Source organism: Dicentrarchus labrax, unplaced genomic scaffold (assembly GCF_905237075.1).
Source record: "Dicentrarchus labrax unplaced genomic scaffold, dlabrax2021, whole genome shotgun sequence".
NCBI classification, from domain to species: Eukaryota; Metazoa; Chordata; class Actinopteri; family Moronidae; genus Dicentrarchus; species Dicentrarchus labrax.
In genome coordinates, this window is record NW_026136720.1 from 10,945,757 (window position 1) to 10,959,652 (window position 13,896).

Sequence of the window (13,896 nt, forward strand, 5' to 3'; positions counted from 1 at the left end):
TTCACATGTATAGTTGCTGGAGGATGCATCGAGAATTTATTTTTGGCTGTACAGGTCTGTACCAGTGGTGATAAAATAAGGAGGGGGAAGGGAGGGTGGAATATATAAGAGAGAGCCAGGTTGCTAAATCATCTCTGCCCTCTTGAGGAGATGCAGGCTGAAGGGAAAGGATGTGTAGATATGGTTGTAACTGCAAGAAACTGAAAATCTACTTACAAAAATGCAATCATGCCTTTATAAATATTAATAACACAATCCCAGCGTCTATATTAAAGTGCTTAACCAACTCTCCCTCTCTTACACACTACACACTCACTATAATATATCTTAAACATAAACTCCCAACTGGAACAAACAGATTTTCATCTTAAATCTCAACTGGGAGGGAGACACCTCTCAGGGTCCATTACTGTCCACACAACTGCACAACATGTAGGCACATGGATACGGACATATAACCTAGTGAGTTCTGACAGTAACACACAGGCGCACACACACACAATCTTCCTCTTTCATTAGCCTTTCCTGTGTGGCACAGACACAGACATTCACTGTCAGACAGACGCGCACTCTCTGCACAGTGTACTTTGAGACACCAACCTAAAAGCTCTCATGTTGGACAGACACATGACTATCTAACACAGAAGGTCATGTATAACAAGAACAATTGTGAATTCCCACTTTCAGATATTCACCCAATTCACTGTACAAACTGAAGCCAGTTCCTTCCTTGCACGTCTTTCTCCACTCCTTCTTTCTCTATCCTAAATCAAAAGACCAGTGGTTTGTACTGAAGGGAGATAGGCACCACTCTGAAACACTGAGTCATTCTTTCAAAGCAGCCCCTTGTTAATCTGTGCACGGACACTCACACACACACACACACACACACACACACACACACACACACACATTGGGTATTGAGACTGTATTTCAGTTTTCAGCAATGCCTAAAACATTTTTAGATACTATTTGAGATCTCCCGTGTCTCCCACACTCTCCCAGCATTCTGCCTAACGCCCCTAGCAACGCCGGTAGCTCGGAAACTTCTCAGCTCGAGTTCTAGCATCACCACGGCGACGGCGGCATGGACTTATTCATTACAGCAGCCCAGCAGCATGCAAGACATACTATCTCCCTATTTGCAGTTCTGTGTGATGGATTCCTGTGGAGGAAACAGTAGTTGGGATGCTCTGTAATCCCCATGGTAACCTACCCGCGTCCTCATTGGAGACAGCAGTCCCTCCATGGCTGATTCAGTTGGTTCCGGTGGGCTCGGGTCCCCTCAGCTGTGTCAGTGTATTATCCCAGTCCGCAAATAGATCCTGTTAGAAACGCTGTCTCATCCTCAGAGCGAACATCTCTACATCCCTACCCACCCAGAGAGCCCAGCACACTGACAGGCACACACACAGAGAGTCTGTGTGTGTGTGTGTGTGTGTGTGTGTGTGTGTGTGTACATAGACACACACACACACAGTGGGTAGTAGGAGGCGAGAGGGCAGTGCCAAAGTCCCAGCGCTTCTTCTCCTGCCGCCGACCTGTCAGTTAGTGTGTGATCTTCTCCTACGAAGCACTGTGATATTAATGTGCAATGTCCATGGAAGGTCTCTCTCTCTGTCTCTCTCTCTCTGTCTCCTTGGCTTCTAGTTCTCCCTCTCTCTCTGCCTGTCCCTTTCTCTCTCACTCTCCCTCACTGCCTCCAGCTACATTTGTTCCCTTCAATGTGGCAAATGATTGCAGGTCTTTTTTTTTTTCATGGTACAGCTCTCCTGCTTGTGCTCTCCCTCTGCTCACACTCTCCTCTCCCTCTCCTCCTCTCTCTCCCTCTGTCCCTTCTCACCCTCTCAGCTTCCCATAATGCTTTTCTTTTTCAGTCCTCCTGCTCACTGTCAACCTTGTTCCCGCCCAAGCCCCAAGCTGGGGGAAGAGGGGAGGGGGGGGGGGGTCAGACAAAATGTACATTTATAGTTTTGTGTGTGTGTGTGTGTGTGTGTGTGTGTGTGTGTGTGTGTGTGTGTGAAAGAGACGGAGAAAGAAAGCGAAAAAGACACAGAGAAAGAGAAGAGAGGGCACTCTCTGGGCCACTATTGTCCCTCCAGACAATAGTGGCTCTTAATCGCCTAGCAACCTGATCACCTCTATTCTCTTAATAGACAAGGCATGAGTCACACTCTCAAATACACACACTCACACAAACCCTGTCCCTCATTTCCACAAATACCCACTCTCACACGGCTACAGCTGCACCATAACATACTGTATAACATATACCAGGTCATCATTGCAGGCTGTTATAATAGCGGTGCCATGTTTTTCCTGTTCACCGAAGGTTTCAACAGGACTGCCGTTAAATGTGAAATTAAGGGTGATGGCTGAGTGCCACTGGATATGCATCTTAGTGTGTTTGTGTGTGTGTGTTTAAGTCAAATGTTCTTCCTTTAAATGGACGAAAACATGAAATCATCACCTCTGCTCTGAGCTGCATCTTGCCGTTGCCATGGCAACAATGTCCATTAGGGTGGGAGCACAGAGAAGCAGGGAGACCATTACAAACTGAAATAAATAAATAAAATCGCTGCATTCCTGTGCCTGCTGCCTTTCTCAGTCACAGTGGTTGGATCTAACTATGTAGGGAGAAGACACCGGTGGTTCAGGTGACTGACTGCAACAAGCCTCAGTGCCTGGACTGCATGACACCAAGTGAGGAGCTTTCTCTCTCTCTGTGGCTCTTTGGTTCTCTCTCAATTATTTTTAGCCTGGCTTCCCTGTATTGACCCAGATACGACAAAAAAAGCATTAAATTAACCAAATTAACCACAACTGCCATTGCCGTTGAGGATCCCTAATTAGGTTTTATGCACATTATAACATGTCCTTACTGTGCCATGTACCGCAGAACTTTACACACGACTACTATACTGTTACTAACAGTTATGACCTTTGCACTTAAATTCACGATTTAACCTATATATACAATGTCATTACTATGTAATACTATAAAAAAACAAGTTTTCATGAATCAATTGCTAAACAAGTGGGTTCATTGGGTCAGCACCATGCAGTAAAACAGGAAAAAATGACGTAAATCCACACAATGCACTTATTAGACCACATTCAGCCGTGGAAAAAACATCAGTTTCTCTTTTAAATAAGAAACATAAATGGGCCTGATGATGATTTTTGGTGTTAAAGTGTGTGTAACATGCATTTGAATCACCACAGCTGGTGGGTAATGGCTTGCTGATTGATTAGTGCGGCCAAGTAGAAAACGTATGGTGACTGTTACACCCTCACACAGCCACTGCAGCGATGGAAAAGCAGATAGACTGGAACCTGCTGTCGCATAACAGCATTGATCGCAGGCTGGCCTGGACGACACAGACATCTCAGCACAACAATGTGTGGACAAGATCAATAACATTCAAACTGCAGGTGGCACGGCCACTGTAGCCCTATGTGTGTCTGTGTGTGTGTGTGTGCTAATGCAGCAAGGTAATGTCAATTCATCAGTAGTTTATCAGATTGTTCTGAAAATTAACAGAATGTTACTTAATAAATAAATCGGACTTAATGATCACAAAAAGGGGATGAACAAAAACACTGTTCAGGCGCCTAGAAGGTGAGATTTGATGCAATATTCATAATCATTGAGCTAATTAACATCTAATTAAATGAATGAACCTCCATGAGCAGGTTTCATAGTCATGTATTTCATTTACAAAGCATATTTAAACAGGAGATTTCCCATAGGAGAGGGAACATTCACATGGAACCTCGCCACCAGACCATATGATTGTATCACAGCACACTCACACACACACAACACAGACACAGATGAATAAACACACACAGGGACACACTATATCAACCCCTAATTCTCTCACACACACTTATCAATGATAGAAAAATTGGATAAGTGCCGCAGAGATCTCTATAGGGAGGTAGTGGGAAGAGCTCAAATCTCATTATTCTGCTGACCTCTGACCTCAGAGCAGTGCTAAACCCAAGGTAGTCTCCTAAATGTAGCCTCATAAATAAATCCAGAGCACCTTCATCCCCTCACAGTCCCCAAAAAGCCCTTTTCTCATTTTTTTGCCATAATATTCTTCATTAGATCCATTTTGCATTTTGGTTGGTCTCTTTTTTCCTAATGTTGGCTTTTTTTTTGCCAGGCGGGATGACCAGCAGTGTCTGTCTGCCAAGCCACAGTGACATACAGCCCCATATATCACCATCACGCATTAGTGCTGACAGTGAATGTTAACCTGTCAGTGAATTCCACATGCGCACACACATACACACCAAACACACACACCTCGTCCCTGCCCCCAACTCTTCCCAGTCACTATTACAACCTGCACATAGCCATACATAAAGGAGAGAATGGGTGGTTAGGATATAGGGGGTGATAACCATTACAATCAATGGACAATACTGCACAGTGCAGTGCACACTGCACTATACTGCACATTGCCATTAAACCCATCCCCACCCCCCTGTCTCCCCATCCCCCTTCTCCCATTCCCCTCTCCTCACTCCTGTCCCCGTTGCCCCAGCTGGACCCCCAAAATGAATCCCCTGTGAGTTTTTCCATCATGCAGATGTGAACTGACAACACCTTGGTCGGAGTGTGTTGATTTATCGCTCTAATGCCGTGTGATTCTTGTCTGCTTCCATATTCAGCAGTATTTAATTCTTGCTACAATACGTTCTGGTTCATGCAGCCAAATGTAAATCTTACAGTATAAACAACAGCATTTGCACTGAGTGAATATGCAAGAGCCACATCACGGACAAATGTGAAAATGGTGTGTAATTTTCTCTGGCTGTTTGTGTTTCTACTGGAGCTGCAATTAGACTGCAAAAAGCAGACGTCCAATGGGCTGAGGTAATTAGCCGCTGCTAAACAGACTGTAACTTCACAGGGAAACAAAGGAATTAATTGCAATGATTATCAATTAAACTACATAACAGCAAGAAAAGGAGCATTATAGGTTCTCTTCTTTTCAGAACCGCTCCAACTCCATGCTTCAACCCGATGTCTTTTTGTCTTTTTAATCTGTTGTCCCATCTGCCATTGTGGCCGTTCCAATATGCCGCTGTTTATTTAGCCACCATTAGACACCATTTTAGTTAGTTTAATTAGTTTGCTTTTTGATATTCGATAGTGGAATTTCATACAGGAAATTTCTACTTTTGTGGGGTGTGTGTGTGTGTGTGTGTGTGTGTGTGTTTCAAATCAAGATTGTATCACAACTTACCTAGACCAGCAACCCAGGTGACCAAATTGGACAAAAGCAGGTTGGCAACCCCGTGGCAGAGCGTAGCAGAGAAAAAGAGACAGAAAGACAAGAAGGAAAAGTCATATTCATTGTTATTTACTGTCTGTGCCCAGGTGTCTGGCTGGGAACAGAGGAACCCATAAGTCAATGTGCAATCCTGTCACAGCATTACAGCTAAATCAATGCCACTAGAGAGGGAACGGCTGTTGACTCTCATACACCGCAATGGGACTTCTTCTCTATGTCGACCAATAGCATCGACTACGGAGAGAGTTGGAGACACAAGATGTGTGCCTGCTAACAATCAGTGTCAATACCGTGGGTGGTCTAATGGAAGTGTAGAATCTGCTGTTGCAGGTTTTACACAAATTTCAGTCGCCGACATCTGTCCTAGAAAAGAAAAATACATTATGGTTTGTTTGTTTTGCAAGTTTTATTTTGTCTGTATCAACACATAGTCTTTAATTGCCATATTTTCTATCAGCATCTAGATTAAATCATTTACAGAGGCAAAGGAGCAATCCACTAAATTTATATAATTAAATATTTAAATATTAACATATCTATTTGTATGTATCTGTGGGATTAAAGTAGTAAGCCAAGAAGAGTGTTAATGACTGTCTAAATCAATTAACCACATTATCATCATTAAATATTTAAAATCCTCATTCCTGGTGGAGACTTGAGGTAAGCTGCTGTACAGTAGATGGGTTAATCCAGGAATTACTCCAGCGGCAATGTTCTGGGATATCTTAAAGACTCACACACATTTGAAGACTGAGAAAGGTTTGTCCCTGCTCCAGGAGCTTTCAACAAGATTTTAGCGCAATTTACTGCTGTTTGGTGCCAGACTCATGGTCAATGCTTAGATTTACTATGATATATTGGAGTGTGAAACTACTTTAGCCCATTCCCCGAGCCAAGGGTCCTGGCCATGTTTGAGAGAGCTGGGCTGATTGTTGCCAGAGGGAATTTGTCTGACATCCAATCTAAAGTTCATTAAGCAGCAATCCAAGAAAACATGCTGCACACGCCCATGCACACACACACACACACACACACACACACACACACACACACACACACACACACACACAGAAAATCTCCTGCACAGATATACAGAGATATATATTTGCTGTGTGTCGCTGCCCTCACTGGCCTGCAGTCCTGGAGGTAGCTAAAGGAAGAGCAGGAAAGCCCCTCTTCTCTCACACCTCACCACAGCTCAGAGGGAGGAACATCTTATCTCACTACTGCAGAGACAGAGAATTAGAGAGGGAGAAAGATGGATGGTAGAGGGTAATGTGAGCAGGGTTTTGCTGGAGAAGGACATAAGGGATTGAGAGAGAGAGAGAGAGAGAGAGAGAGAGAGAGAGAGAGAGAGAGAGAGAGAGAGTGGGCAAGAAAGAATAGCAGCGACAGAGAGAGAGACAGAAAGAGAAAGAGAGAATATTTAATCAATCTCATTTCCATAACTTTCATCCGCCAAAGAAGCAGCCTTTGTGGTCCCACTGATTAGAACTGTGTTGTTTTAGCCAGATTCTACAAAAACATAACCATCAGACTGACTACGTTCAACATCTCTACCACAAAAACACATCTGATAGCAGCTAAGGAGGCAACAATGCGACACTAATATGAAAACACTTTCTTGCAACCACATAGTATGTGTGCATTGATTGTATTGCTATCGGAGCTATAAAATGTGTCCCCCTGTTAAAATGCACATTTGTGTTTGAAGAAAAAGTGAACTGGCTTTATTCATCGTGAGCCAAGATATAAGCATGCCTGATGCTATGAAGTCACTCCAGAATGGTCGCCTAGCAACTGTTGTCAGGGGCAACCAGCATTCTCTGCAGACAGCACACGGAGCCTTGCAGAGAGAGAGAGAGAGAGAGAGAGAGAGAGAGACATAGACATAGAGAGTGACAACGTGTTTGAGAGTTGACCGTGGTTAAATTACGGGTTTGCTGTGTCTTTATGGTGCTAACAACAACACAATCTCGGCATCCCTAATCCAGATGAATCATTTACCATCATGTGTCATTACTCATATAATGGTTCAGGAAATGCCTATAATGCCTACACGGTGCCCAGGCTTTCCATGTATAGCATACTGATTTTGTTTGCAGGCACTGAGACCCACACAAATCTGACCTATTTCTATATTTCACACATGCTGTATACTCACACACATGCCCCACACAAGCAGGGCCAGACACTCACTACTGCGTGTCCTGATGTATCGCCCACCCACATTCACACACTGCCCTCTACTGCTAGACTTCAAGCAGAACATGCATATGCTTTGTCTATATGAATAAAATATTACATCCTTAAGAGAATTTTATATTACAAATGCAATATAGTGGTTAACAACTCAATCAGCATATTGTTTGCCAAAATTTGATCTTTGCTAAATCTCCAGTCGACACGAATAATGAAAAAAATGTATGCCGGGATGATGCAAGAAAGGATAGATAATGAAAACAGTGAGTTCAATCTGCTATATTCCCAATGATAAGATTTGGATTCCGATCACTTACTGGAATATTAATACAGAAAAACACATTTTTTATTTATCACATTCATCTCTTTGTTGTCTTGTGTCTTAGATCTAACTATAATTGAATTTTTGTCCAAGAGTCCGTAGCACTAACATGCATCTATTAACATGCCACTCAGATACTGATTCTTCTTGGAGTAAAATTACTCTTCTGTTTCAGGAGCTGATAAAGAAGCCTGACTGATGGTAAATTGTATTTCACTGATATTCAAACAGCTGGCTATGGGAAGGAATGTTAATTATCTTTGCTACAAAGACAGCTTCACGTAATGTCACTATTGCTGACAGAGGTATCACCTGGCTGTGTTATACTCTGAATTACTCTGACGGCAGAAATCTACAAGGGATTTGCTTGTTTGTTTTTCAGTTCAAGTAGAATTCTATGTATTTTTTTATTTGGATGCAACAGTTAAATTGAAGAGCAGTTTTGCAGGTAAGAACCTACAATGCATAGTCACACATTGGGGGGTAGGTGGAGTTGACTCATACAGGCTCTTTTTTAGTCAATTTGTCCGGCTGTAGCAGAAGTGTTACCAACAGCAGTAGCCCAGAGGCTGAATATGCACACTTTTGAATTATAATGTTTAAAAGTCCAGTGTGTAACCTTTAGGAGGATCTTTTCATGAGGGTATAATCAACTGAAAATAAGGATTATTATGTTTTTGTTACCAGTGAGTTGTTCTTATGTACATATGCTATCCGTGGAGTCCGCCATGTTGATTGTCATATAGGGCCTTTTTTTTTATATTTCACGACCGGCGTAGTTTCTACTTTGTGCTTGGATGGGGAGGGTGAAACGACCTGCAACTACACCGCTACATGCCACTGAATCCAGAGCAGACTTTTAATGGTTTCTGCTCTGTGCTGGCCTGATAAATGGATGATGAAAGCAGAAGAGTAAAATGCTCTCTTCTCCCTCATTAGCAGCTGCTGCAATGACCTTATCTGCAAGGAACGTGACGCCTGATGGCTCCAGTGAAGCTGCTCAGTGGTCAGCACTAGAAGACTGTGAAGACTGTTGGGCAACAACATGCATATTCAATTAGTCAACTATGAGTGACAGCTAGTTTAAAGAAAGCAAAATATTAATTCATACAGTTGAGTAAGCTTTGACATCTACAGTGATGTACTAAAGATACTAAACACAGAATAACTTTATTCGAATCTTATTTGAATCATTTTAAAACAAGATTTAGTAGAACTGGTGCATACGCTTAGATGAGCTGTGGGTACGAAGCAATACTTATATGGGCTGTTCGCTGGCTGGTGTGTCTGCTGGGTAATATATTATGCATTACAGAGGGGATTAGTGTGCCTAAGGTCTTGTAATGCAGCTCTGATATCAGTCATCAATCAGTCATATCAGCCTGTCAGCCTATTTAAAGCACCCAGCTGCATTAACTGGAACAAAAACAACTTAATTTAATTGTTACAATTGTGAACTGCTTTTACGGGTGTGTGTGTGTGTGTGTGTGTGTGTGTGTGTGTGTGTGTGTGTACACATATGTGAAAGGAGTCATGGGGAGATGCCATTTACAGTAACACGCTGTGGAGAAGCATCCCCTGTTGACCTTCCTGCTCATACCTGCAGGGGTTGCACGTTTTAACTAAGCAACAGCGCTCAGGCAACCTGAAGAAATGTCATTAAAAGGACAAGAAACAAACACACACACACACACACACACACACACACACACACACACACACACACACACACACACACACACACACTACACTCCCTGCAACCACAGAGGATCCATGATTAAAAACACAAGTAGGTTTAATTTACTCTTTCCTTATAGAAAGTTTAGGACTGTATTTGGATCTGATTCAACAGTCTTGAGCTCCCTCTAGAGGAAAACAAGAGAAGCATCAACAAACAGTTTATTGCATGTGCCCCCCTCCTCTTTCATCATCTTCCTTCCGTCACTGCTCCATGGTGAATAATCTGTAAAATGTGCGATGTGCGTGGTGACAAAATCCCTGTTCCTTTTCTAAATCCCGTCACAGCTCTGCTATTGTGTTTCATAGTGGAACCACTTCCACATTTAAAACCACCACAAAAAAACCCATTCACCCTTACACACAGCTACCCGGCACAGTTACCATAAAAACACACACAAATAAAGTGACCTGACACCATTGTTTTTGCTACTTTGTATATTTAGTTTTCTTTTTCCTTTTTGTGTGTACATTGAACAAACTCAGATCTTTTAATGCATTCATAATTATTAAGTAACTATTTTGATAATCACTTCATCCTTAAGGTCAGTTTTTAAATGTTTTTTCTCAAATGTGAAGATTTTCTGTTTTTCTGTATTTTATTTCATTGTAAACTGAATATCTTTGGATTTTGGACTATCAGTTGGGAGTCATTTGAAGACGTCCCATTTTTTCACTAAATTCACTTTTATGGAACCAGTCGATTAATCTATTAATTCAGAAAATAGTTGCTGTTTCTAGGACAACCAAGGTCACACTTCTGTCTGTCCTACAGAAAAAATGTTGCAGAATCAGTCTCTGAACAGGGCTGAATGCAGTCTTGATTCAGGCACGTCCCTGTTCGTGATATTCACAGATCCTATAAAGAGACGGCAACAAGGAACTAGTGTAAACACCATTCGCGTAACCTGTTACCACTTAAGAGTTGCACTAGTAGATTGGAAGTGTTTCTCAATGTTCAGCCACACATTAGTTCACATTTCTCAAAAACCATGTTGCTTCCTGTTCCTGTTCCTGTTCCTGTTCCTGTTCCTCCTCCTCGTGTCAGTGTTTATGCACATGCATTATTTCAGTAAACCAAATCAAAAAGGTAGGTCATTCACCCTATAATAGAATTCACTACAATCCTCTATTGCAACCGACCAACACCTCCCTACTGTGTCTTCATCTAGGGCAAAATGGACAATGGCATAATGACATAAATATATAACATACAGTATTGTCAGAATAATTTGCATAGTTTTCAAATATTTGAGTGAACAGGTGTGTGATTATATAGGACAATTGTTTTACAGTGGCGAAAACTGTGTGTGTAAAATGCTATAAATTCATCAATGTGTTCTGATTCTTCCTCTTTCCTATTCTGGAGGCCACACACAGTTTTTTTTTCTGTGATTCTCAGAATGTCTGGCAGAGTAGCTCACTCAAAAATTAGGAACCAGCAAACAATATTTCAGTTTCATAAACATGCACATGTTCAGGTTCGTGTGTACTTTAAAAAAATACAAAAATGTTATGGGCTTGTATGCCTTCAGTGAACAGGATGCTCTATCAGGTGAGCTACCGGGGGCCCCGAAGGTGTGTGTGTGTGTGTGTGTGTGTGTGTGTGTGTGTGTGTGTGTGTGTGTGTGTGTGTGTGTGTGTGTGTGTTTGTGTATTTCCCGTATGCTTTGTATGTGTCCAATTAAAATTTCAACAAGCAACTGTTAGAGATTCTCAGCTAATCCTGATGGACAGTGAAGCCCTGGTGCAAGAGTGGGAGAAGTGAAAGGTAAGGGATTAAAACAAAGCCCTTCTCTCCACTTCTCATTTTCATCAAGAAAAATGAAATGAAATGTTTAACTTTGTTTGTTTGGTACAGCCTGGCTGTCCACCGTGTAAGTGCTGCTAACAAGACAGCTCTTCATTGTGACAAGGACCTGTTCTGTGTTAACTCACTCCATATGGAAGACAATCAGCCCCACTGGGACCTGTGTCAACCAGAGTGTGAAATGTCAGACGTGCATACACAAAATAATACACACCCATATACACATGCATACGTTCCCAGCAACAGACAATACACACAAAGGGAAGAGAAAGTGAACTTGGAAGCAAACAGAGATTGGTCTTCCCACTCAGACATCTGCTCGGTCCCAGAGACAGATGGTGAGCCAATCAGACCGCCTGGTGCCTCTGCTGCTCTCCGCCTCCCATGCCACCCTTCCGCCACTCCCCTAAACCTGCATCCTGGCATATGAGACAGGTGGCACCTTGCAAATGTGACACCGCCATTGCCCTGGAAAATAATTTATGTATTCATTACATTAAAACTAGCATGCAGCACATAAGCAAAATATAAACCCAATCATACCACTTTCTTTTTCACTACATAAATCCACAACTAAATTGTTCACAGAAAGACATAGATCAAAGGCAAGAGATCCAAATCCGGTAAACAAAAAGCAGAACTAATCTACCTCCTCTGCTGGTAAATGCACCTATACCATACCCAGTGCCTTGCCTCAGATTCGGCTATGATTGATTAAACTGGAACACACTAAGCTTATTGTGTTTTGATGCTGCGACACTGAGACCTCATTTATCTACACAGAAAGGTTTATTTCTACAGCAGCTTGACCTTCTAAAGGGGACAGCCGTCAGATTAATGTCATATCATATGTAGGCTTTGCTGTGGGCAATATCCTGCAAGACAACTAAAGCAAGATGGGGAGCTCCTAAAGCTGGGGCAGGAATATCATCCATACACTTCGTCTGTTCTGAAAGCATTGATTGACTGCACCATATAGCAGGTCATGTGTGTGTACGCGGGTAGTCTGTAAATGTAGGAGTGTGTGTGGGCGAGACGGAAAGAAAGATGCAGCTCTTTCTCAGGCTGCTGTTCGATCAATGAAATGGCCCGCGTCTTACAGTGAATGCAAATGCACTCCCCAAGCCCACGTTAATGCACAAACTCACACACTGCATCAACCCAAGAATGGCATAATTAGCCAACCCTGTTTCATCTGAGCAACAGTGCATATCAGTGCACCTGCAGAGGTAGCCAGAACAGAGATGGAGAGCCCTAATAAACATCAGGATGAAGGCAGAGAGACAGAGCACAGGGAAGCACTGGAAGACTTTGATGAGCATCTGCCAGCACGCTGGGTCACGTCCTGCTCATTAATGGCTGTTTCATTAACCCCCTTCCTCACATCACCTACACAAACTGAGCTCAGTTGATAACCTGGCTCACAGCCGGTCGACCATTAGACACACAACGAACGCTGTCACACTCCACTGAGAGCCTGCTGCATACATTAACATGCAGGAGAGGATGCACTGTGCACACGCACTGCAAACACTTCACACCTGAGACCTACACACAGACACACAAATGACCACAGCTGAGCGAGCAGATACTCTGGTGAAGTCAATTAGAATTGAGGCGCCTCTGCAGCTCATCAATAGTCCTTAAACAGGCTACTGTATAAACAGCTCAGGAGATTTAATGATATGCTGTGGTCTTTCACTTTATCTTTTACACACACACACACACACACACGCACACACACACACACACACACACACACACACACACACACACACACACGCACACACACACACAGCCTTATACATTTATGCATGTGGTGAGAGGTGAGAACCATTTCTCTCATTTGGTTACTCTCACTTCAATGTTTTCTCTTCCTCTGATTCTGATATAAGTGAAACCCTAAGCAACTTAGGAACAAACAAAAATAATGTTTAACATCTGAAATGAAATCCAAACCCAGCCTGAAGCACACTTTCTTGATGATGCCCCTTTGATGTTAGACAGGCCAATCAATACTGTGATCATGGACTTCCAAAGCTGGACACCAGAGAATCAAAGCTCCAATCAATATCAAACCTGAGCTATGACTTTGTGGACTCAGCAACTGGTTTTACATTCAACCTTGAAGCAACTAATTATGTAATAACATCAAGATAACAACAACAACATAAACCTGCATTAATCTATGTTTTTATAGTAGCATTAAATCAAACTCTCTTTTTTGCCTATTTAAGCTTGTTATCTTAATTGGTCTGCACATTAAGCTACTGTATGTTTCAGTACCAACCGTCTCCCAACAGCAGCATTAGCTGTTTATGGCAGACAAGCACAAATTAAAATCTACTGTATGCAACCTGCCCAGCAGAAAATGCCAGACAAAGTTGTAGAGGAGGAGATCAAACCAGAGCTAAAAGAAGAACACACACATCAGGCTTACAGAAACTGCACTCCTCTGGGAAGATAAAGTTGTTCCATTTCTGCAGGAAGTTCCCTAAAGTCACACCAAAGCA

At 42.4% G+C, this 13,896-nt stretch overlaps 1 protein-coding gene across 2 annotated transcripts in view; it reads right to left on the reverse strand.

Annotated features, from left to right (window-relative positions):
• Nucleotides 1–13,896, reverse strand: part of frmd4a (FERM domain containing 4A) — a 102,208-nt gene that overhangs the window by 82,326 nt on the left and 5,986 nt on the right. Inside the window, exon 1 of one of the 2 annotated variants that reach the window (XM_051383426.1) lies at nucleotides 1,217–1,823. The exons of the other annotated variant lie outside the window; for it this stretch is intronic. Within the exon in view, the coding sequence (XP_051239386.1) occupies nucleotides 1,217–1,249 (33 nt within the window). The 5' untranslated portion in view covers nucleotides 1,250–1,823. Of the gene's footprint in view, nucleotides 1–1,216; nucleotides 1,824–13,896 lie in introns of those variants that run through there. 2 annotated transcript variants of the gene reach the window in all.